This window comes from Leopardus geoffroyi, chromosome D1 (genome assembly GCF_018350155.1).
Source record: "Leopardus geoffroyi isolate Oge1 chromosome D1, O.geoffroyi_Oge1_pat1.0, whole genome shotgun sequence".
Classification (NCBI taxonomy): Eukaryota; Metazoa; Chordata; class Mammalia; order Carnivora; family Felidae; genus Leopardus; species Leopardus geoffroyi.
The window spans coordinates 72,490,735-72,516,557 of NC_059329.1; the positions used below are offsets into that span (position 1 = coordinate 72,490,735).

At 37.7% G+C, this 25,823-nt stretch overlaps 1 protein-coding gene and 1 long non-coding RNA gene across 21 annotated transcripts in view; one reads left to right on the forward strand and one right to left on the reverse strand.

Annotated features, from left to right (window-relative positions):
* Positions 1-25,823, reverse strand: part of SOX6 (SRY-box transcription factor 6) — a 619,662-nt gene that overhangs the window by 77,591 nt on the left and 516,248 nt on the right. For 17 of the 20 annotated variants that reach the window (XM_045484620.1, XM_045484628.1, XM_045484622.1 and 14 more), the window contains 3 exons: positions 13,706-13,855; positions 7,881-8,064; positions 4,650-4,837 (listed from right to left, as the gene is read on the reverse strand). In XM_045484620.1, coding sequence (XP_045340576.1) covers positions 4,650-4,837; positions 7,881-8,064; positions 13,706-13,855 — 522 coding nt within the window. The remainder of the gene's footprint in view (positions 1-4,649; positions 4,838-7,880; positions 8,065-13,705; positions 13,856-25,823) is intronic. The other 3 variants (XM_045484625.1, XM_045484638.1, XM_045484637.1) reach the window with 1 other exon arrangement.
* LOC123601425 lies at positions 10,705-14,616 on the forward strand. Its single transcript, XR_006714106.1, has 2 exons — positions 10,705-11,568; positions 14,287-14,616. It is a non-coding gene; the product is annotated as an uncharacterized LOC123601425 (long non-coding RNA).

Consider the following 25,823-nt stretch of genomic DNA (forward strand, 5'->3'; position numbering starts at 1 on the left):
TTTTAGGTCAAGTTTGGATTTATTAGTATTTTTTAAATCATAACCTAATCTCTAATCTCTCTCCTGTGTCTTCCAAAGCAAAATAAGATTTCAGAACCTCAGACTTCTCCCTCCCAAATGAATTAAGAAAAGTCAATGACCAATACATAAAATTAACCTGTAGCATTTGAAGTTAGTAGAACCTTTAGTTTGAACTCCAAATCTAACTGATGATACAAATTCAACAATACAAGGTCACAGTGTCAGACAGAAAGATCATTGCTGGAAGTAAGGTATGCCCAGTGCCAATTTACTACTAGGTATGGTGCACACAGATTAGGATGCTCTCTTCCAGGCCTGGTTGGAATGACAGAGGGGCTGGCAGAGTTGCTTCAACAATTCTGAATTTATTTCTCATTACTCCTTCAAACTGAATGGCTTAAGAACACATTATGTTTTAAATATTCTCTGTGCTAATATTCCAAACAAAAATTTGTGGATTCATTTTTCCAAGAAGATTTCATTCATAACATTAATCAAAAGCAAATGATTTTCATAATTTAATAACAGAATGGTTTTTTAAACAAAATAATTTGTGTGGGTTTTTTTTTTTTTTTTTTTTTTTGTAGAATGAAGTTTCTGAAACGTATTAATTCTAAATACATTTTATTTAGCCCAGTGATTTTTCAAGTAGGGGCAATTTTCTCCTTCCTCCCCCAATAGGAGACAATTGGCAATTGTCACCAAATGGAGGGTTGCTACTAGCATCTAATGAGTAGAGGCCAGATAGTTGCCCCCACTCTGCCATGATAAATAATTATCAAGCCAAAAAAAAAAAAAAAAGGCAATAATGTTGAGGTTGAGAAATCCTAACCTAACCTAATTAACCTGAAGATTTCATAGCTTTGTGTAGCAACTCATCTGGAAAAGAGTTTAACCATGTGAGTTAGCCAATATGCCAAAATCTGAAAAATGGACTATTTCCTTCCTCTGACCCTCTCATTATTGTGTGAGGACTTCTTCACTGTGCCAAAATAATATATTTTGTTCTATATATTCAAGGCCACCCATGGTTTACTTAAAAGGTATAGGAAATAAAAGAAAATGCCTACTCCACCAGGAATGTACTAGGTATATTCACACGTATCTTATTTCATTGTAACTCAGGTTACTATCCTCATATTATAGATGAAGCAACTGAAGTTCAGAGAGGGTAATCAACTTGCCAAATATCACACAGCTGGTAAGTGACAACTCAGTGACTACTATTTCAAGTGAGAATATGTATTTTAAGACTCTTTAATAATTTCTCATATATGCAAAGAAAATTCTGAAATACTAATGATTGTTACTACTCAAAGAAAATTTCTGAATCATTAATAGTAGTTAATAAGGTAAGGAGGATAATTAGCTTTTTACCATATATTTTTCTGTATTAGAAATTTCAGTAAACATGTATTACTTTCACTTGAAAACTAATAAATTAAAAAAAAAGATTCTTATAAATAAGTCACTGGCATGCTTCTCAGATTAATTTTAGGACTAACCCTTGACAAAATAGTAAAGTAGGAGATGGTACCAAGTGTATGTATCAGTCTGTTGTTGTTAACCCAATTTCCCACTCAATATCCCTACACCAAAACTTATTTATTCACTCACCCAGCTCCCCCAAAAGGATCTTATAATATTATTCACATTAAAAGTAAATATGTTATTTCATGGTGTTCTCACTGAGAAAACTATCATAGATCAAAAGATCAATTCTGTGTTTATCTCTAATATCAGAATAGTAGAAGAAGTTTGGGGGCAAGACTTTTCTTCTTTTGTGGTCCTGAAACCTCAGTCTACATGTAACCATCTACCCAGGAAGTTCTCAAAAAGGGGTTCTGCCTTGTGAGGGTGAGGTACTTAGTTGACCGAGCGGATCCAGTGATTGGCATGTGAACTACAAGTCCCAAGTATATAAAAGTTTATGGCTTAACAGGTTACCAAAAGACACACATTTCCCCAAACAGTTTCTCTCCTACCTGATCTGAACCTCCCACCAAGAGGATCAATCAAGGCAAAGAGGCCAAGTAATCAATTTTTTATTGATTGTTTGATGTTAACATTAGTAAGTCAGTGCAGTGAGGACTGACATAAAATTCTTTATCAAACTTTGGAAAGTCAACACTTCCAGAGCTAAACCTTCTAATCTATGTGAGGACTTTGATAATGTCCATACTTTGAGAATTCCATCATACTTCCATCCCCTTAAACCCCAGCCCAGCCCTTGAATCTCAGCAGTCTGCTAGTGTGGCTAAAGAGTATAGGGGATCAATCAAGGATGAGAGGTTGATTTAACATGAGTAATGGCTCTGTATTGCACTGTAATTGGCTGAATTGTGTCTCCAAAATAGATTTGTTCAAGTCCCAACCCTTGGTATCTGTGAATGTGACCTTATTTGGAAATGGGGTATTTGCAAGTGTAATCAAGTTAAAACAAGGTCACACTGGATTAGAGTGGACCCTAAATCGAATGATTTGTGTCCTTATAAGAAGAGGGAGATTTGGACACACACACACACACACACACACACACACACGCAAGACAGCCATATGGAGGGAAGCAGAAATTGGGAGTGATGCAGCTAAAAGGCAAGGAATGGTAAAGCTTGCCAGCAACCATCAGAGGCTAGGAAGAGGCAAAGAAGAAATCTTCCCTAGAGTTTTCAGAACACCTTGATTTTAAACTGGCCTCCAGAACAGTGAGAAAAGAAACTTCTGTTGTTTTAAGCCATCTAGTTTAGTCATTGTTACAATTTTAGGAAACGAATATACCCAAAATCTCAGACTATTACATCACCATACCTTTTGAAGAGGAAACAAAGAAAAACACACAACATTCTGGTTATAGCTATACATTCAAATACTCAAGTAACAGTGCACATGACCTTATACTTGTATCATGACTTTTTCCACATGCTACTTTAAAACTCCTAGGAAATAGGACAGTATAAGCTTATTCAAAAGAGTAGAATGTCTATCACAGCACCCATGCTAGAATTAGCAAGGATAGAAACAAAGCGGAGGTTCTTGGTTCTAACTTATAAGTTACAGTCTCAGCCTATAGTGAATAAACATACGAATGGAAATAACTTTTTAAATTTATTCTAAAACTATTACTAAAGACACTGCCCACTATGCTACTCATGTGTCCCTATATAGTTCTCATGTTTAAAAAAAAAACTTTCAGAATGTGGCACTGGGAAAATACTGTCATCTCTTTTTTAAAAAAATAGCATGTTTCATTCACTCATCAGATAATCAGAATTTTTCACCCAGTGTACTACAATAGCCTCTCAACTTGTCTCCTTATTTCCATACTTATTTTTTTCTTTTTAAGTTTATTTATTTTTGAGACACACACACACACACACACACACACACACACACACACACACACAGAGCATGCACACATGAGAGAGGGGCAGAGAGAGAGGGCAAGAGAGAGCATCCCATGCAGGATCTGTGCTATCCCTACAGAGCCCGGTGTGGGGCTCAAACTCAGGAACCTGTGAGATCATCACCTGAGCCAAAATCAAGAGTCAGATTCTTGAGTCAGAATGTGTTTACATTCTTAACTTCTACAGTCCATTCTTGCATATTGGTCAGGATGATCCTTTTATATGTAAATCAGATCATGTTTGTGCCCTGAACAAAACCCATCCAGGGATTCCCATCACCCTCAGAATAAAATGCAAATCCTTTCCAGGGCCTACAATGTCTAGCAAGTTCCACCCCAGGCTATCACTTTACTCTGTGTCCCACCTCTCTTCCTTCTCATATGCTAGTTTTGCTACATGGATCTCCTTGTTGGTGGTCTATACTCTAAGGTCCCCTGTACTTATCATTCCTGCTGCCTAGATCCTTTTCCTCTGACTTATCACATCACCTACACCATGGTCTCCATGAAGTGCTATTTCCTCAAAGTCCATTCCACCCCATCGAAAAGAATAACCCTGTAACTCCCTACTTCCTTAACTTGCTTCTATTTCTCTCATGGCATCTATTCACCTCCTGACTTTACTGACATTACATTACGTAGTTTTTAATTTCCTCATGGTCTTTGCTCTCCTAGAGTGTAGGCTCAATGAGAGCAGGGATTTTTGTCTGATTTGTTCACTGTTGTATCTCCAGTGCCTGGAACAGTGTCTAATACAGAATAAGCACTTGATACATAATTTGTTGAATCAAAAAATAAATGAATGCATTTTGAAAGTTGCTTTACTTTAATTTTTTGCCCTGGCAGATAGGGAACTTAGCAATAAATTCAATGGTGAGTCATAGTAAAGAGTAGCCTTCATCCTGAGCATATATGCTTCTTCCTTCTTTTTATATATTCAGATAGTCTATTCCTATTCTAATAACCTCATATATTCCCTTTATTACAAAATATTTTAAATCTTTTGTAATGGGACAGAAAGATACCAATAGGCAGGTAGGTTGGGTGCCAGGTTGGGTGCGTGGGAGGCAACCCCACAGCAAGTGGGAAAGGGTGTATTTGTTCATCAGCAGTAACATTGAAGCCTTCAAGCTAGAAGCCCAAATCTTTGGCTGCCTGGAAAGAGCCAGAGGAGAATGAGCTAATGGGTCCAGCAGAGCCAGTGAAGGAGGGAAGCAAGTTTTACCTTTTCATTCCTGCAGTTGTTCAGCCCCATATTGTTCATGGAAGATAGTTTCCCATCAACACCATGTGGCTGTTGCTGTTGTTGCTCCCGTTGGATCTGTTCTCGCATCTTCCGAGCCTCCTGAATGGCTTTCATCACTGTGTCCTGATCTCCAAACAGGGCAGGGGAGTTGAGACTGGACAGGATATCTGCACACACAGGATGCATTATTAGAAGCTTATCAGGTTAGATGCTAACAAAGTACTGCCACTATCCAATCCCCTGTAGAATGCTGCATTCTCCAGACAAAGAAAGGGTATGTTTGTTATTAAGAAAACTGCAATACTATACATAGAGCACGAGGAAACCAAGCTGTGCTGGGTTTTTAGCCCTTGGAGGATACCCCAGCACTCCAGTCCCACCTCCTCACAGATGAGGGTTCCTAGATTCCAATTTTGTGTGTGTGTGTGTGTGTGTGTGTGTGTGTGTGTGTGTCTGTCTGTCTGTGTCTTCTGGCTACATCTACCAATTAGATGGGGAGTAGTCGGGAAGAAGGGGGTAGAGACAGGTACAGAGATCTCTGTGCAGGATGCCTGTTACCCTGGGTATACTAATGCAAGAGAGCTGTCTCTGGCCTAGCAGAAACTAATTCTGTGAGGCTACATGTGTACATTAGTGACATCTTTATCTGTGTGCTCATATGTCCACTGCAGGAGAGAGGAGGCGGGAAGGAATACACTGCACTCCCCATTCCCCAATCACTGGCTGGTTAATGAAGCATTCTACTCATCATGCTGCCTCAGTTATTTACCAAGAGAATGACAACCCATTCCCTACCCCCAACCGAACACCCACTGCTCTCAGCTCCCTGTTTTCGTGATAGCGAGGCTGTATGTGTGGGAATGGTTTTCACATCAGTACAAAGCTCCAAGTACAGTGAGAATAAATATTTACTTTCATTATATTCCATGCAACTCCGAGGGGGAAAAATGAAATTAAACTGACTAATTCTCCTCCATGGCTTCTATTTTACTGTAGGTTAAAATTAATACTTTATATAAGCTTTTCCAATTTTAGACAGAAAGAGGGCAACTGCTTGCTGACTGATAGACTGCAGCTGCTATGGTAAAGTTTAATGCGATCCACTTGTTTGTATCCTGGTATGAACATTTCATAGCACATGTATGTGTATACGCATGCACACACCTCAGACAGAACAGAGAGAACCAGACTAGAGTCAAGCCTATGCCACGCCTCTACATGTGTGCAATACATGTGCATATGAATGCGTTTAGAAAAAATTCCCAAGGCTGTCTATAGAAAATTATTTAAAAGTCAAACAATCACCTGTTAGGATTTAGAAAACCCATTATATTTTGCTTTTCTGATAAAAACTCTTCTGATAAACTCTTCTGATAAAAACAAAACAAAACATTTCTATCCAATATTGCCTGGACAAAATTGTGATTGCTTCAGCCTATTTCTAGCTCATGATCCAAGAAATATGCTCTGCTGAAGGATAAACTCCATAAGAGCAGGGCCTGTGACATAGTCTCCTTTGTCCCTCATGATGCTCAGTATACATAGCAAATACTTTCCAAACAAAATTCAGAATTAGACTATGGAAAGGCCATTTCAAGATCAAGCCTAGGATTTATCCTTAAGTTGGCTTTTTTTTTTTTTTTTCCTTATCTCATAGCTTCCAACAATCCAGCAACCATATTCACATGCTGGAAATGACTCACTTCTCTCTCCCACACGAGTATCACTGACTTGGAGTGAAAACCTCCTGGCCCCTCGAGGAGGCACTCTGACTCAAAATGAGAATAGGCTGCTGTATGAATCCTAATGTCCTAAATCTGAATGAGGAAAAATTATGTCTCACCATCAGAAGATTCACTTAACCCCAGCACAGTGCAGCAAACACTCCAACTGTGACCTCACATAAAACAGCACTGAGTTTATAGAACTCAGGTGAGAGGGCCCAGATTCTAGTCTTCTTGGCTTTACTAATTAATAGCTACCTGGCTGTGAGCAAGCCATTTTACCTGTAAGAATCACAGTTTACTTTATCATACAATGAGGGTAATAATGCACTACCACATAAGATTATTATGAAAAATCAAATGAGATATGTAGGCAAAAATGACTTTTAAACTGCACATGACTACACTTACATATTATTTTGTTTATTATAATAAGCATTTCAGGCTCTGGGACTCAATAAGGCAAGGAAGGTAATGTGAAGAATCTAAATCCCCAATCCCTTGGAATCTCTGTATCTTACAGAAACGAAGAGGCTTAGTAACAACATGTTAATACTTATTTGGCACTCTGCTACTGACAAATGCTTTTACATTTATTGTTTCATTCCACATGTGTATGTAAATCTGTTGGTATTGGTTCAGTCCAGTCTTTTTAAATAACATGACTTCTAGGTGTCAGACACTGTTAGGCATTTTATATGCATTTTTCTCTCTTAATTCTCACAACAACCTATGAGCTAGGTAATAATATTCCCCTCTAAGAGATTAGGAAACTGAGTTCACAAATATTAAATAACTTTCGCAGGGTCACATAACGAGTAAGTGAAGGCTCTGAGTCCAAGTCTGTCTGATGCCAAAACTCATGTTTTTCCTCTATACTTCTCACTGGGGTATGAATGTCCCTAGAGATACTTGGCAATATATCAGAGAGTGTAAGAAACCAGAGGATCATTATGACATATCTTATCAGATACCAATCTTATTTCATATTATGCCATTGAAGCGTGTCATTCACATTTGTTTTAAAGCAAAACTAATAAGGAATAAGATGTAAAATTCACATACGTTTAAAAAAGAAAATATAAAGCTTCAAAGAAACTTGGGACTTTTAGCAGGCAGCTTGGAGGTCAGGTCCCTTTAGGCCCTTGGAGTTTTCTTGATCACTCTCGTCTGCCTAGAGTTGCTTCAGCGGCAAAGCACTAACCAAACACAGAAATCCCCAAGTCTCTGATTTGCTAGATCTAACTCATCAGCATCTAAATAACCCATCCCGGCAGGATTTATATTATGACTTTTCCAAAAGTTCTAATCACCCCAAGACACCAAAAGGTGTTAGTTATGTTTTAGTAGAAAGGATTTTACTTCCCCACCCCCGTCCCCTGGACTAAGGAACACTTTGGAAACAGGGATCAGTCAGCACTGAACAGGTTTGCTTCATTTTTACCCAATTCATACATCTCTTCCTATTGTTGACCTTTCCATTTACCTAAAGAGGATCCTCTTCCCAAACTTCCTCCAATGGGGCTGGGGATGCTGCTTTTGTTAGGCAGATTAACGGGGCTGGTTTTGCTGGCTGGGAAGAGACTCTGGGTGGGAGATGTTGGGGACTTTACAGGCTCGGCTGTCTTGGGTCGGGAAGAGAGATTTAGCGGCTGTGCTGCTGCTTCGTCCTACAAGAGTTTAACATAAATAATTATTAAAAAAGAAGACAAATGAAGCACATTATCACTTAGTAAGCCACAGTTATTTTACACCTCAGAGACAATGCCACATTCTCCTGCAATAATAACAAAAGAAGCTAATTATCTACCTCCTTGAAGATTCATCGGAAGGAAACCTCATTAATTTCCCTGTGTTATGCTTCTATTTACATTAACTGTGTAGTTGGATCATTCTTTTTGCCAAATTAAAATCTGAATTAGCTCACATTACAGCTTAATTTCCTAATGTGTTTTCAAGGATCTAAATTAACCTAGGGCATTTACAAAGAATTATTTAAAATTTCAGCAGCTCTGTAGTGCTTTTGTGTTATTCTCTCTGAAAAGTTCCTGCAACTATAAATAGGCTCTGCAGCTAATTTTTTAATATATATTTTAAATCAAACAATTGCAAGTACTTTAAAAATGGAAACACAGGCTTCTTCTGCTCTCCTGGGCCTCTGCCCAGGGAGCCGCATGCCACAGCATGGCTTCTATGTGGCTTTCTGGGTGTGGACACGCCTCATGGTCTATATTCTGGTCTCTATTCATGTTTAAAATTAATTTTTGCAAAGAGCAAGCACACATTATAATTATGTTTTACATACCATGCTATATGTAATTTATTTTTCATGTCTAAAGTGATGTTTCTTTATAATCTTTGCTACACATATTTACAGAGTGTCTATTTTAAGATGCCTGCCCTTCTATACCAAGCACAGTATTCACATATCTGGCTTGTAACTCTAGTGCAACCAGGAGCTTGAAGGCTAAGCTCCTTGCCTTTATTTTGTCTCATTTATCCTGCCGTTAAACACACATAACAACACGTCCATCATTCTAGAAATTTAGTTGTAATATAAACATGTTCATTTAAATGTTCAGTTTTAAGATCTATATTATTGTGCTCTAAGATAAAAATTGTTGGCAAATGTTAACTTCTGTTTTGCTTCTGAAAAGGCACAGAGAACTTGCTTTTAATGCCATTTTTTTAAAGCACACAGTAGAGCTTGGAAACAGAACATCCTCCCCGTTGGCAAACATGTGACTTCTCTGGGGTTCAATTTCTTCATTTGTAGAAAAAGAGAGCCTGATTCTAGCTGATCTCTATGGTCTCTTCCTGTATCAATGGTCACTGTTTAAGGGGAGGGACAAAAAAGATACCAGAACAGACTACTCAAGAAGATTAGAAAGAGAAAATAGAAATCACACGCACAGAGAAGCCAGTATACAGCAGGCACTGTGCTAGACATTTTCACACATATTCACTCCTTTAACTAGCAATAAGTCTATGAAGTTGGGGGGTGCTATTCTAAATTGACAGAGGAGGAAGGGTCAGAGTGATAAAATCACTGTCCAAAGCCATACGTGGAGGGACAGCACTTGAATTGCACTTTACTGGATTCCAAATCCCAGATTCTCTTTCTATTAAACTATCAGAGAAAATAAGTCACTCAATAACGTAGTGAATATTTTTTTTTGTCTTGGTAGGAAATAGATAATCCAGTACATCTGTTGAGATGTACATTTATCTATATCTACACGGAGGATAGGTCTCAGGAAACACAGTTATATCTACTATGCACGTCAAAAACATCTTACGTGCTTCATTACAATGTATTTCTCTTTTCTCTACACTCAAAGGATATTTAGACTAGTTCCTTCACTCCTTTCTAAATAATAGTGATTTATATGCTAGATATTTAGTTTTCTCCATGTTTCTTTTATTTGGGGTTCACTGTGATTCTTAGATATCTGAGTTCAAAGTGTTCTTCAATGTTAAAACATTTTTAGCCATTACTTCTTCAAATATATTTTTCTGTTCCTTCCTTTTCTTTCTGGGGCTCTAGGAGCATACTAGGTCATTTGATGTCCAACAGCACTGATAGTCTTTTTTTTTTTTTTTTATGTATTTCATTCTGGATAGTTTCATCATTCCATCATCAAGTTCACTAATCTTTTCTTCTGTGATATCTAATTGTTACTAATCCCATCAGTACTAATCCAGTATAGTTTTCATCTCAAAAACTATTTCTCATCTCCAGACATTCCATGTATGTGTTCCATGTCTTGCCTTATAATGCTCATATTTTCCTCTATCTTCTTAAACATGTGGTGTTTATAATACCTTTTATTTTTCAGCTTTGAATATGCTCTATTTATTTTCATAGCTCAGTAATTGCCACTTCCACCAACAATGCCACTGGGCATGGGAAGCATCAAATCCCTTGTCACCGTGGCAGGCCCGATACTGGTTCTCACAGCATGCCCTTAGCTTGACATAAATTTTGTGGGTGTGTTTAGGGGGAAGATTTGCCTACCTTCTCATTTGGCAAAGTTGGAAGTCCCTATAGTAGCTGTTTTTACCATCTTAACGACTAATTCTATCATCTGTGCTATTTGGGGGCCTATTTCTATTGATTGAGTTTTCTCTTCATTATTGTTCATATTTTCTTGCTTCTATAAAAGCCTGGCAATTATTTTGTTAATGTTTATTTATTTTTGAGAGAGAGAGACAGAGCACAAGTGGGGAAGGGGCAGAGACAGAGAGAGACACAGAATCTGAAGCAGGCTCCAGGCTCTAAGCTGTCAGCACAGATCCCCACGCCGGACTTGAACTTGTGAACTGTGAGATCATGACCTAAGCTGAAGTCGGATGCTTAACCAACTGAGTCACCCAGGTGCCTCAAAGGCCTGGTAATTATTGAATGGAGGCTACACACTGTGAATTTTACAGTTCTGGGTGTTGGAGTTTGGGCATTTTTCAAATATTTTGGACTTTGTTCTGAGACACATGTTCTGAGACACAGAAAATTTGATCCTTTCTAGGCTTGCATTTAAGCTTTGTTAGGCGGGTTCAGAGCAGCCATTAATCTAGGGATAATTTGGTCCCATTACTGAGGTAACACCCTTCTGAGGAACCCTACCTGATACCCCATGCGTCAGGAGATCTTTCCACTCTGGCTAATGGGAATACAAACCCATTCTCAGTGCTCTGTGAACCTTGTGATAGCTTTGCCTGCTACATCTGGTATTTTTCATTGGCCTCAGAGAGTTTCTTCGTATGCATATGATGATCAATACTCCACTAAATACAGGAGAATCCCCTACAGATTTTCAGTCCTCTCTCCCTCTGTGCAGCTCTCTCCTCTCCGGTACTCTACCTCACAAATTCTTATCTACCTTGGCATCCCAAAACTCTGAACTCTATGTCTCTATTCAGGGAGCTGCCGTGTTCCATGTGGGTATCCCTCCTTGCACTCTTACCTATAAACGACCTTTTGACAGTAAACTGGGATAACTGTAGTACTTTTCTCATTTGTTTCTCTTTTCTCAGGAATCACTGTTCTGTATTCCTATCGTAAATATCTGAAAATCATTGTTTTATATATCTTGTCCTGTGTTTCAGTTACTTAAGCTGGAAGACTAAATCCAATCCCTGTTGCTCCATTATGGCTGAAAATGGAAATCCTCCGGGTGTTTTGTTAGGCTCTCTTGGTACACAACTAGATGCTTCAATTATAATCGCTACCACCACCACCACCGCCATCTTTATTACCATCAGATCATCATCATCATGATCACTGCTATACTAACATTAATGAAACCCTCACTATGTGCGAGAGGACTTAAGACTCATAATAATATCAACTCCCATTGCTCAAAGCAGAAAACTAAGGCTGAAAGAAGTTAAGTAAATTGTCCAAAGGGACAGATGGTAAAAGTGGTAGAACTGAAATCTGAACAAAAACATTCCGATTTCCAATATTGATATTTATTGTAGATAAAAACTCTCAGGGAAAGAAGGTACAATAAGATGATCTATGTTTAATTTTGTTACCTTCAGCAAACTATGCCTCATGTCATGTGGTCACGTTATATACAGAGGGAAAGCAATGATTATAGACAGAAACATTTTAGTGACCATAATCCTTTCAATTAGCAAATCATGAGATTATTCTCAGAACTTCCTCATTAGTAGGCAGAAGCTTTTATTTTTTTTTAATTTAAAACATTTGCTTTATGTCTTGGTCTATATATTTTTACCCACACATACAACAAACAATCTAATAAGTATAAGGAATGTTTCCTTTGTTATTAACATAAAATATAGTCAAGTCAAATTATATAGAGAACTCCCTAAGAATTTGCATGTGGTCAAGTGAGTAATAAAACTCAGTTGGCCCACAAAGCTGGAATGGTAAAAGCAGATGTAAACTTGAATTTAACCAGGGAACATTTTACTCATCCAGTAAAGACTTGGTTTGGTGCAGTTCCATTTGGCCAACTCACTTATAAAGTGACTTTTTCATGTTAAAATATCTAATACTCAATACTTCAAGTCAATACCGTCTGATATGTTCATACTCTAACAACTACAATTAAACAAAGTGCTGTGGCTTGAGTTGTAGCGTTCTCTTATTCACAAACAGAAACTCTTGGAACACAAAATAGGTAGCTTGTTTCTGTAAGTAATGCTATCTTATTCAATGTAAGCTGCTCTTGTTATATCTCAGTATTTCTAACAACAAAGCATAAATGTTCATCTATGTCTTTGGAGAGTTTAAAGCATGGGTGGCATTAAATTAATTCCTTTGGGCAGGAATTTTGAGATACTCAAAATGTGGAGTATCTCAAAATTGCAGGCAGGAATTTTGAGATACTCAAAAACATTATGGAAAAATAATACATTTTCAGTGGCTTTGTAGCATTTGGTGCTATTTTGTTGGCCTTAGATGTTTCCCTGTGAAAATTTAATAATTGCAAAATTTCTCCAAATGTAGTACTTTGGGCACATTACAACAATACATCTGCGCTGGCGTATCCCTCCGAGTAGATAAGTCAATGATACAAAACAATGGTCTCCCTGAACTATATTATAAAAACCAACCGGTACCACCTATAGGTACCAGCTGCAGCACAAAGTTGGAGCACATCATCCATCCATTTCCCTCTGTCGCCAAGTACCTCCTGGGTGCCACATTTTAAGACACTGAAAATTAGTGAGGAAAGGCATCTATCAATGTCCCAGCCATAACTTGGGAGAGCCTGCATATCCTCTCACAACTACCGGGCATCAAAGCATGAATAGATAATGATACCACTCATTGCTCAGAGCCCATTTTACAAATGTTTTCAGAGGACAGTCCTTTATCAACAAACCATAGAAGGCCCAGCACTAGATTCTTTTCTGTCCCCCTTTTTAAAATCTAAAGTTTTGAGAACCTCCTTTTCCGGTACTGTAAGTTGGCTCCCACCTGTTTCAGGAACTTAGAGAGAAAGTGTCACAAATCTATGAGAAAGACTGGTAATAAAACCATGGCCATTCATGCCAATGAACATTAAAAAATAAAAGCCAGAATCCAAATGGGGAAAACTCTTGAGAAGTGAGTTTGCAGATTTAGGTAAAGCGCTCACAATATGGCACTATTGTTATCAAAAGGGAAACACCTGTTTCTCAGTGCTCAATCATGAAATTTACCATAAAGAGAAGCATTTGGGTTTCCTTTATGCTGCTATGCTTCCTGCTGCTTATTCCCAACCCAGCCTGGTTCACTACTTTTCTTGTGAAGCTGTTTTCCAAACTGTTTTCACAATCCTGCAAAGCAAGTACCTTAACTTGAGTTACAGGGCTGGTCCCTCTCTTTTCATTTTTTATCCCGGTAGGTGAGACTGCCCCTGCTGTGTTTGGTGGCTGTGGAGCTGATGGCATCTTTGCTCCAGGTGACACCTGCATGCTGGCCAGCTGAGCGGCATAGAGCTGCTGCAAAACAGGGGAGACAAACATTATCTCTTTAGATGCAGCTGAAATTGAGTTTCAAAAAACACAAAACAAAACAAAAAACAAAAACAAAACTTACCGTGTTGTTACATAACTACTCCCCTGACAACCTTGTGATTTCTCTCTCACTATCTTTTAAAAAGGGAATGTGAGAGCCCAAATAATATAAAGAGTACTAGTATGGGAGCCATTGTCTTGTTCCTGGTGCTTGTAGCAGTGACTTGATGAACGTGAACAAAGGATTCGGTTGCATTAGAACTCAATTTCTTCAGTACAAAAAGGAATTTGACTAAATGGTCTCTACGGTTCTTTCTAGCGCCTAAAATCTTTATAAAAAGTTCTTTAAATGTCAATATGTCCATTCATGCAATTTAAATATTCATGAACTAAGAAACTAATCTGAACTTTCCTAGGGATTCCTGGAAGAACACTGTTCTTATTTAATACTGACCAAGCTTCTCTGGGGATGCTGATCCTTCCGGATGATAAGAATGCTGCCTTCAAGATCCCCAGGCCCAACAGCAGGCATTGTTTTCTTGGGGTCTTATTTCTAGGCAGCATATAAAATAATCCTCAAGAGAATATAGCCAGATTTGTGACCAAAAAAATGAAATGAAATGAAATGAAACTTTTCTTTCCTAGCACAGGATGTTAAATCCTTGACTGTTGTTTTATTAGCTTTTGGTTGAAATTGATAATAAATGAATGTGTTGATCTCCTATGGTTAGCCAGAATTCAGATGCCTCAGTCTTCACACTGTTTAATGCTTCGGAACTCCATTCAAATATTTTCTTTTCTTCTTATAATCAAGATTAAGCCATTACCTTGACAGTCCTATGTGTATCATAATAAATAACCTTCCTAGTTCATCAACCACAGAGAAAATAGCTCAAACTTTGTCATATTAGTAAGGGGGAAAAAAAACAGGTGGTTTGTATGTAATTTCCAGCATTACTATCATTCAGATGGACAAATAAAAAAAATTACAGTAATCAAAAACAGACCTTTCAGCACATGTAATTAAATGAAAGCTTAATAAAGAATAATTTGCAAGAGCCAGATGTGCTTATGTCATGATTGTTGCTTTCTTTGGAACAATTTTTCTAATATAACAAGCCTCTAAAGAAATTAAAGTTTCATAATTCTGTATGTGCAATGACTCAGTGGCAAGAAAAATTCACAAGTAAGAGTAAGTCAAACTGCTAGAACTTAGGGGGAGAAAAGGCTGCCTCTTTTATGTCCTTTTTACTCTGTGGTATCCTTTTCCTTTGAACTTCAGCCAAGTGTCTTCAAAAGAGGGGCAAGTGAAGCTTCTGGAAATTTGCTTCTTGGATACAGCCACTGAAGAAAAGTTTGGTATTGAATGGAGTGAAGATGGTTGAGAGCTGAGATAGTGTTGGCTACATGGTATCTGCTATCATGACTAACGTGCCCTACGACTGAGTATTAAAGAGTCATGAAATCTTTGAGAGGCAGGAGTCCTTAAGCATCATTTATGCCTTCATTTTACCGCAATAATTCACAAGATCAGACAATCTTGAGTCCTCCAGGGAACTTCAACTAGTGAAAAAAAAAAAAAAAAACACAGGAAAAAAAAAATCCCTGGGAACAAATCTATTTTTTTTAAAGCTGACTAAATTCAGAAATCCTTCAGCTTGAACAAGATAGTCACTTTTTAGAAATAATGTTAATTGCTTCCTCTAAAGCTTTGATAATCATTTATTTTATATCTCTCTCTACTGGTTTGTACCTATGAGAGGAATGACCCCAGAAACACTGAGATTCCTCAGACTTGGGGTTCCTCAGAGTTCCTTGTGAGCTGCCATCACTGATACAGTAGAAGCAAGAAGGGGCATCTCCACACACCACAAAATTTATAGAGCTGAGTAAACTGGTCAGTAGGAGATCAGAAAAGATTTAGTAGAATAAGTTTCGAAATAAAAAAAACCAGAAAATAGAATATGATGTAAAGATAGAAGGCACTCACGAAAATAAAAATGTTCACAGTCTGTCTGACAAAATGTATAATTTTAGATATAAGTACCATGCTTTTCAGACTGAAGATTGCAGATCTGACCTGGGTAAAAAGAATGTCGTTCATTGAATAGGTATAGGCTTGCCAAATGATTTCAAAGATAGCTCATCTTCTAAGCTAACACTAATTGAATATGTTCTATATGCAAGGCTCTGTTTTAGGAGCTGTGGAGGTTTCAAAGTCTTGGAATAGGCATATAGTTTTGGAGAAGATGTAAGATATAGATCCTTAACACCTGATGTGCACCTTTTTTTGTGGCACTTACCACTGGTTTTAAACCTGTGCTTAGTTGTGTATATATGTCTTATCATGCTTGATAGACTGTAAGCTTATCGAAGTCATGATCAACCTAATTATTTCTGAGGGCAAGCAGAGAGAATAGTACCTTGCAAATAAGAGATAACCAATCAATATTTTTGAGTTAACATACTATATAAAATCACTGGATGTTAAGAAGGAGAGATATTTTCTAAAAATGAGGCAAAAGAAGTAGTCCATGATTATATTTATCATACATAATGAATAATGTTATGGTGTTGTGTTTCAAAAACAAATTAAATAAATTAATTAATAAATTAAATAAATAAATAAAAGAAAATAAGCCCAGCCCAAATTAAATTACATTGTTCCAAAAGAAATGATTCTTTTGAAGTCATTTGTTAAGATGTTGACTAGAAAGCTTTTTTAATAACTGCTAGCTTTAGTCACCTGTCTTAAACTTTTCTAACACAAATTCTACTGTTTGAGCAGCAACTGAGGGGTGGTATTGATTTTTCTTCTTAGTTTACTTATAAATTTAAAGTTTCTTTAAATGATACCACATCCTTTTTGAAAGAACATAAAATATTAGTTATCTTATCCAAGTAAATAGCTTTAGTTAGAAAAGTCCTTTGCAGACTAATGGTTTGGGAAAGGAAAGGGTTAAGCTCTGATTAACGATTACGCAAGAGTTTACAAAAATGTCACTCCACATAGGATTCTGAGATCATAGTTCACAGACACAATGATGATAATAATGAATATTCATTTCCAAACACAGTTGAGGTTTAAAAAACCAACAATGTAGTAAAGCTTATAACAGACTTAGCCAGAGTCCCATAAACATTTAAACTTTGGTGAAGACTATTTCTGTAAATATAGACTTTTTTTCCATTTTAATTTTGAAAAATGTTCAGTGATTGTTTGGGATATTGAGTTGTTTCTTTATCCAAGATATATAAAAGTCATGCAGTGCATATATGTAAAAATGAGCCTAGCTAAATATTTTTCAAAATTATAAAATCACTCAGATTTTATTGGAGCACTTTAAGAAATGCTTTCACTATTTTATGGCAGAAATATTCCACCTTTAGTATTAGTTCAGTTTTAATAAAGTAGTCATTATTAAGATTTTGGTAAGCTGAAAACTGACATACTTCACATCTAGAACTGAAAGGGCCTTCACAGATCATTTAGTCTAGTCTTACCTCCTCATTCTTCTGATGAGAGGAGGACTAGAGAAGAGAAGTACCACGCTCAAGATGATATAACTAGATAATAGAAGAACACTTTGGCTCTCATTCCAACATTACCATTTAAAGTAGAAATGGCTATATGATGAACCAACCTCTGCACATCACGAGTACATTTCCAGCATTGATGACTTTGTTCAACAACAAATCTTTATCAAATGCTTACTATTAACTAAACACTATGCTAAATACTGGAGGTACAACAGCAAGCAACTCAAAAACAGTTACTGCCTTAATGGAGCTAGAAAGAAAACCTGATATTAAATAAATGCTTAGACAGTAACTGTGAATTATGTTCAGGTTAAGTGCTGAGAAAGAAAATTACAGAATGTCAAAAGACCATCTAACAAAGGCATTTAACATAGTCTGGAGAATCAAAATCGCTTCTCCAAGGAAATAACACTTTAAGTAAGAATTAACCAGGAGGAAAGGTTATAAAGAACATTCCAGAAAAAAGAAACATTGATTATTATGGCCCTGGGGTAGAAAAGAAAGTAACGTTTTCAAGATACTAAAAAAGGGCCAACATGAAAGGACGGTTAAGTGTGGGTACAGTGGCATTACAAGAGGCTAGAGAGGGGTAGAGTCTTAAAGGCCACATGAATCATTTTAGACTTGATTCCCCCAACAAGAAGTATCTAGAAAAAGCAATGAATTAAAGCCAAGACACAAAGAATCTTTTCTATGCTTTACCACCAACTTATTGATGAATCTTTTAAATACATTGGATTAAGGAAGTCCTATGAAGATGTCATAAATCCATACCTCTAATACTATTTCTAGACTTCTGTGTCCTGAGACTAGCCTTCAAAAAAAAAAAAAAAAAAAAAAAACCTATCTTGCATTTGTATCCTAGTGACACTTTAATAACTAGGGCTACTTACATTCAACACAAAACAGTAGGTCCTACCAAACTCAGCCTTATGGTGAAATTCTTTTGTGTGTGTGTGTGTGTGTGTGTGTGTGTGTGTGTGTGTGTGTGTGTGTTTGCTTATTTTTGAGAGAGACAGACAGACAGAGAGACAGACAGACAGAGTGTGAATGGGGTAGGGGCAGAAAGAGCGAGGGAGACACAGAATCTGAGGCAGGCTCCAGGCTCTGAGCTGTCAGCACAGAGCCCGGCATGGGGCTCGAACCCATGAAATGTGAGATCATGACCTGAACCAAAGTTGGACGCTTAACTGACTGAGCCACTCAGGCGCCCCTGAAATTCTTGAGTGTCTTCAAGTAGGTACACAGTCTACGGCCAGGACCTAAAAAATGTATTTTGTCAGAGTCATCTTATAACACTATTGTACTTGGAAAGAGAGGCACGTTTTGCCCCGTACAGCCAAATTCTTGTCAAATTACGAGTGGTGTCAGTGTATCTAATACTTAACATAATATGAAATATACATATATAGGTATATACATTATACATACATAAATGTGTGTATATATGTATACATATGTATCATGTATATACCTGCTTTCTGGGATAAAATCATGTAAGCTCTCCAATGGAGAACCCCATCGAAAAAAAGGTGCAAGGCTCATATTCTCATAATCGCATGATTTTCACATAACCACATAACCACTCATCCTGCCTTTCAGTCATCACCCTCATTCATTCATGTGTGAATTCAACAAGCCTATATTGTATGCTAACTCAGTCAGGTTCTGTGTTAGGCATTTAACATTTATTATTTTATTTAGTTTTCTAAATAATTATAGAAAATGGGAATTATTATCTATTTTATAGAGTCAGTCTTACTTTAAAGTCCATGTGCTTTACATAAGCTCTACAGTGAATTGTAATGAAACCCATTTCCTGTTCCTAGCCACCAGACAAGAATCATTGTCCAAGGAGAAGAGAGATTCTGATGTTGCTGCTGTTCTGAGTTCTCAAATAGCAAACTATATTTCCAGATGTCTTGCAGTGACTTTTTCTAAAATGGCACTTCACAGCCCTCACGTACAGAAAGGGTTAATGGTACCACCAGCCAGCCACCTTGAAGAAGCAAGGGGCGCAATTTTTATCTAAACAGCTCCCTTCTCCAACTGATCTTTGAGCCATAATAGAAGACACTTGAAATACCCTAGTGACACATATTGAAGAGACTGATAAAGTAAAAAGAACTATGCAGAATATAGGTAGAAATAGGGGAACTTGATACAAATGGAAATTGACAGGGGCTTTAAATTGGCACCAGTATGCTCCAGTATATGGAAACCAACAGTAAAAAAGCAGGCACAACTTCACACACCAGATTCTCTTTGGAGTAAATTCTCCTGTGTTTTGTCATTTCAATTAGAAAGGGCATTTTAAAGTGGCCTGTCGGAATCTGGCCCAGAGAGAAAGAAAAAAAAAAATTTCCCCTCAAATATAACTAGCCTATTGGTGGATAACGAAGAAAGGAAGAGAAGGGAAAATGCTCCTCTATAAAAACAGATTCAATAGGCACTACTGAAATTTCAACCCCTACCCTTATATTTACCCCACCTGCTGTGGTTCCACATAATATCTGGGAACCCAGATCCCTGGCCCTGGATAACTCAGATTCTGTTCTTGTATACAACACACTACTCGGGGGTTGGAGAGGGCAATAGAAGATGATGGAGTCGTGAGACAAGCAGGGTTGGTAGGGGAGCATCTTTAAGGAAATGCCATTTACTTGAATGATGCTGCCTAACACTAGGCCCCAAGCCTGGCTCAGTTCTCCAGGGACATCCTGGGTTTTGTTACCTTCTCAAAACAATGCTGATGACCATTCCCCCGCCTACCGAGCAAGGCATGCTATAAAGCTGGACAAGTTCAGCTGTGAGGCTGTGAGAAGGTAGAACGGAGACAGGGGTAATTAAGCAGCATGATTTAGTGCTTGTTCAGCACAGGGAAGAAAATATGTCAGTAACAAGTCATTACAGACTGAGGGCGGGGGGAACGGAGAAAGCTTAAAAATAATTTGAAAGAGATCACAAATACTTTTACTTCTCATAAACCTCCAATGTCAACAAAACGATCCAGGAAATATAGCTGTGGTTTTATGGAAGGAAAGAACTGAAGTCCTTGTTTTTCAGCATAGAAGGCACTTGTTTAGCTATACCCCTAATACTTGACACCAAAGAAAATTGGCTGTAGGGATAGGAGATGAGAAGAAATAAGGGAAGAGCTACCACACCCACTCGTCACGTATTGGGTTAATTTCCAACTCAACCTTCTCACTTCTCCTGCCATATTCTTTCCTTTTCTGTTAACCCCTCTTGTTTGTCATACTTCTACTCATGTTTTGAGTCTTGGTTAAAAGTCACTTTCTCCTTAAGCCCTTATCTGAACCCTGTCTCCCTTGTGCTCCCCCCATATCTCATCATCTATTCCTGTGTACTTTACGGAAATGTTTTTGTTTTTGTTTTTGTTTTTTTAATGTCTCTATCTCCCAGCAAATTCCAGGCTCCTTAAGGGAAGGACTGAGTCTTCTTTAACGTGTCCTCAGCACCTAGCATCATGCCTGATATTTAATATATGCTGTGTTAACAATGATCACTAAAGCTCCTTTATTTCTCTTCTTGGCTCTATCTTTTTGGAATTGTTATCATTTCTGCCCACACCTTTTTCTTATTATACCTTTGCTCACAGTCTCTCCAAAAGGATCCCCAGAGATGGAAGTCTCTTTCTTTGTTTCCATCTTCTTGAACTTATAACATGTGGGTTCATCAAGTCATGCATTGATTTTCTTATAAAGAAACACCAGATAACACAATGTTAGCAGAAGGAAGAATTGTAAACACCATTTAATCCAATCCCTTTGCTTTACAGATGAGGAAAACCCAAGCCTAGAGAAGGAAGGTAATTGCATAAGAATACCAACTGACAAGCAATAGATAGAAGGAAATCTAGAACCCAAATTTACTATTTCTCCCATCCAGTGTTCACACAGACTCTTTTCTTCTTGTTTCTGTTCTCTTAGGGAACTGAGTGCAAATAGAATATGTACATTTTGTCAGAGCTTCTGATCTGGACTTCATAAAAGGGTTGTTTTCCCACCATTCCCCCAGAACTGAAAGAGAAATGTATCCTATATATATTTGAAAAACAATCATTGGGCACCCAAAAAATAATTTATGTGGTAGAATTGTATTTTAATATTTGTTTTTAAATGTGCAGATTTTAAAATGCAATGACAGTAATTAGCTTAGGTAATTATCATCATGTTAAGGTGTTTTCAGATTTTTTAAAGTAAAGTTTATGCAAATATACATAAAGAGCCAAAAAGCTGTCTCAGGTGAGAGTGGACCTATTTCATCCCCTTTGAGACTTCAGCTATTTGCCTTTCCACAACAACCAAAGAAAAAATAGAACAAGCATTGACTGTAAGGCATTGGAAAGCCAGGACCTGTTTAATTCATTTCATTATCCCCTGCAGCCGGCACAAGAATGTCAAGTAAAGAAAAATGAATTGAAAAAAGAGTTTTCCTGGCTGAAGATCCTCTTGCCTATTTTCCCAAGCACTGAGTAGCTCCTCTGACATAACTCATTGTGCTACTGGGGTGGGAGGAATGGGAAGAATATGCTGGAAGTGGAAGAGAGGAGAAGCTGTAAAAGAAAAGAAAAAAGAAAAGGGGAGAGGCTCAGGTCAATGGTCCTAGCCTTACATGAGGAGACATTTTTTAAAAAAAAAACTCTGAATCCATCAGGTTGAGTACCCAGTCAGTCATCTGCTACAAAAACAAAACACAACAAAACAAAACAAAACAAAACAAAACCAAAAAAACAGAATTCATTCTTGGATGACACCAATTATATTGGAATGCATTCAGAATAGCTTTTCTTTATAGAACACAGTTGCACAGTGGAAATAACTAAGCATAAACAAAGCAACCCCCAATAATTTTAAGAAGAAAATTCAATCTCTCCTTGCCTTTCCAAGTATCTTTCAGGGTGCCAAATAAAATATGTAAATACATAATGTTTTATTTACAGAAATAAAGTTCGGTCATTGAAACAATTAGTACTTTGGTTTTTGAAGCAAGATATTCGAAGAGGTGATAATGAGGGCAGTTGTAAATCGACATTATGGGAACGAACCTGACTGTTTTCCTTCTGTTTCCAAGAGCTGGGCAGGCAATGCTGAAGAGACCCAGTTCTCTGAATGTGCTCCAAGTGGTACAGCTTGCATTCGTAACGCTCCTTTAACTCTCTAGTCACAAAACCGTGGCTCATCAGGGAAACCTTAAACAAGTGCATCTTGACTCTACCAATAGGAAATAAAAACTCATCGAGGAGTCCAGAAATTGGATTTGAAACCAAAGTGTTATTTCCCATAGCCTCAAAGTCACAGGAAAGTTTCAGGGGGTGTGTATATTTGAGTACAAGCTGAATTGAATAAAGTACTTTCAGTAAATGAGTAGATGTTAGGTCCCTAATATTTAAAAGCATTGTTTCTTTGTAACCAAAAGGCGAATTTTGGTTTGGATTCATGCAAAAAGTATTTATTGGCTGGCTACTAATGGCCAGGTACTATTTGGGAAAACAGGAGTGAGCAGTGACTTCGGGTAAGGGGGGCAGGGGGAAGATGATGAATTAGCACGCAGATGTGTAACTTTGATGCTAATATGTGCCATGGGATATAAAGTGACCAGGTATATGAATGTAAGGGAGGGGGAGTTTAATATAGAGTAGGTCAGGAAAACTAAAAGAAGGGTCATTTGAGTAGAGACCTGAAAGACGTGAGGGAGTAAGGCGTGTGATAACCCAGGGAAAGCATCCAGGGCAGAGGCAAAGGAGAGGTGAATGTCCTGAGGCACAGAGATGCTCGTGTTTGGCATGTGTGAAGAACAGCAAGGATGCCAGTGTGGCTGGAGCAAAGTGAGCTTGGAAAAGGGTGATGGGTCAGATGTCAAAAAGGTATCAAGGAGGCCAGATCATGTAGACCTTAAATACTACCAGACTGACTCCGGACTCCATTCTGAGTTTCCGGGTTTCTAGGAAACAACATCACAACAACATGGCAGACCTGGAAATCCCTCAGCAATACCCACGGAAAAATCTGGAGATATGCCAGGACTGCCTTGCCTTGGCCCATGATGACTGCCAAGAAACCAGATGCTGTTGCTTGAAAAATATTCTACAACTGCTCAGCTTTTACACCCTTCGATTTCCACCCGTAATGAGGCCCCCAAAACAACAGAATGAAGATAAATATGAGTAAGTATGCAATGAAAAAAATAAGTTTTTGTTCAAATTGTTAAAAATATATATTTGGGAAAATAAAATTGCATGAAAGAAAAGTATAGTATTTTCTAAATGTCATTTTTCTTCACTTTAATTGATGGACAGAACAAATGTGGCTGGTTGGAAATAAACATGTCTGTTTTATGAAAATGTTCTTAGTGTTTTTATAAACTGAACTTGGTTTTTAATTTCTCAGGAGACTATGGAAGACTGAGCATAAGAATCATGCGAATGAACAAAATTCATACCTATGATGAAATGCACAGATTTATTACACAGAAATTTCATATTAATAACATAATATTCATTAATAATATTAACCTAAAATGAACATTTGTAATAAATGTTGAGGGAGATAAGGATGCATTTTGAATTCACTTTGAAGTGATCAAGTAAACTCGACAAGAAATAATACAAAACATCCTCTTCTTATTTTCCCTTTTTATTTTCTTCTATATTTTTTAAATTCAAATAAATGTTTTACCCTGTTTCCGAGCCATCTCCACTAACTGTCATTTTTTGAACTGCGAATTATTAATATTGCCAATTGGAGAACTTCAGCATATTTTGCAGTATGTAAATATGCCATCTGTATCCTACAGTAATACCCATGGCTTACTCCCTAATTAGCAGAAAGGAATGATACCTTATCCATAGCAGCCATGGTAAAAATCATTCAAAGACTGTGTAATAACTACATAACACACTTTATTGTCACTAGATACGATACTGATACATATATCAATAATCCACCTTTAAAATTCCTTATAGCAGATAAAGCAAGGAATGGTTAATATAAAGGACTAAAGAAGACACTTAGAAAAATAAGGTTTATATGTTGCTGTGAGAAGCAGGACAGCATAGTGATTAAGAGTGCACACTCTTTTGTCAGAACTAATCTAAGGAGAGTTATTTAATCTCTCTGGATCTTAAATTTCCACATCTTTAAAATGGGAAAAATAATAGTACTTACTCCAAAAGACTGTTGTATGGAGTAAATGAGTTAATGCACGTAACATACTCATAAGAAGGGCACACTATAAAGACTTGATACTTGTAGGTTCTTATTCTTATCAGTATATTCTCTTTAAGAGATGTCACTCTAAACATCTTACTCTGAAAAAAAAAACATCTGGCATTTTTATTCAATTTAGCAAAAAATATTAGGGATACAAAGATGAAGAAGATATGCAGCCTCTCAGGAGCTCACAGCAAGGACAGAAAGGAGAAAGGGAGAGAGACACAATATGATAAAAGGCAACATGGAAGCATTTACAAACTACCACTGAAACACCATCACTGGGAACAATTAGGGTTTTTCCCCCCAGTTTCATTGAGATATTGGCAAGTAAGATTGCATAAGGTTTATTTTAATGTTTATTTTTTTTTAAGAGAGAGACAGACAGACAGACAGAGCGTGAGTGGGAGAGAGGCAGAGAGAGACAGAGACACAGAATCAGAAGTGGGCTCCAGGCTCTGAGCTGTCAGCACAGAGCCCGACGCGGGGCTCAAACCCATGAGCCGTGAGATCATGAACTGAGCCAAAGACAGAGTATTGACCAACTGAGCCACCCAGGTGCCCCCAGATTCTGTAAGGTTTGGGTGAACAATGCGACAATATGACCTATGCATATATTATGAAATGATAACCACGGTAAGGTGAGTTAACACACCCATCACAGTTAGTTTTGACTGAGAACAGTGAGGCAGGCTTTGCTTACATCAAAGCTCTGGCAAGAGATCCTATGTTAACTAAAACTTATAAGTGATCCTATAAAGTTATTTAACCAAAAATAAATAAATAAATAAAGAAATAAATAAATAAATAAATAAATAACAATAATCCTAAGCCAAGCTCTAGAACACACACAGTGTTTAGGCTAACAGTTTCTGTTCTGCTTTTATTAATGGTCCCCCTTCACAGCCCATTCCTTCAGGCTGGTACCCCAAGACTGCTTCACAGAACTGTGATGTTCACACTAAAAGGCCAACCTGGGGGCGCCTGGGTGGCTCAGTCGGTTAAGCGTCCGACTTCAGCTCAGGTCACGATCTCGCGGCCCGTGAGTTCGAGCCCCGCGTCGGGCTCTGTGCTGATTGTTCAGAGCCTGGAGCCTGTTTCAGATTCTGTGTCTCCCTCTCTCTCTGACCCTTCCCCGTTCATGCGCTGTCTCTCTCTGTCTCAAAAATAAATAAACG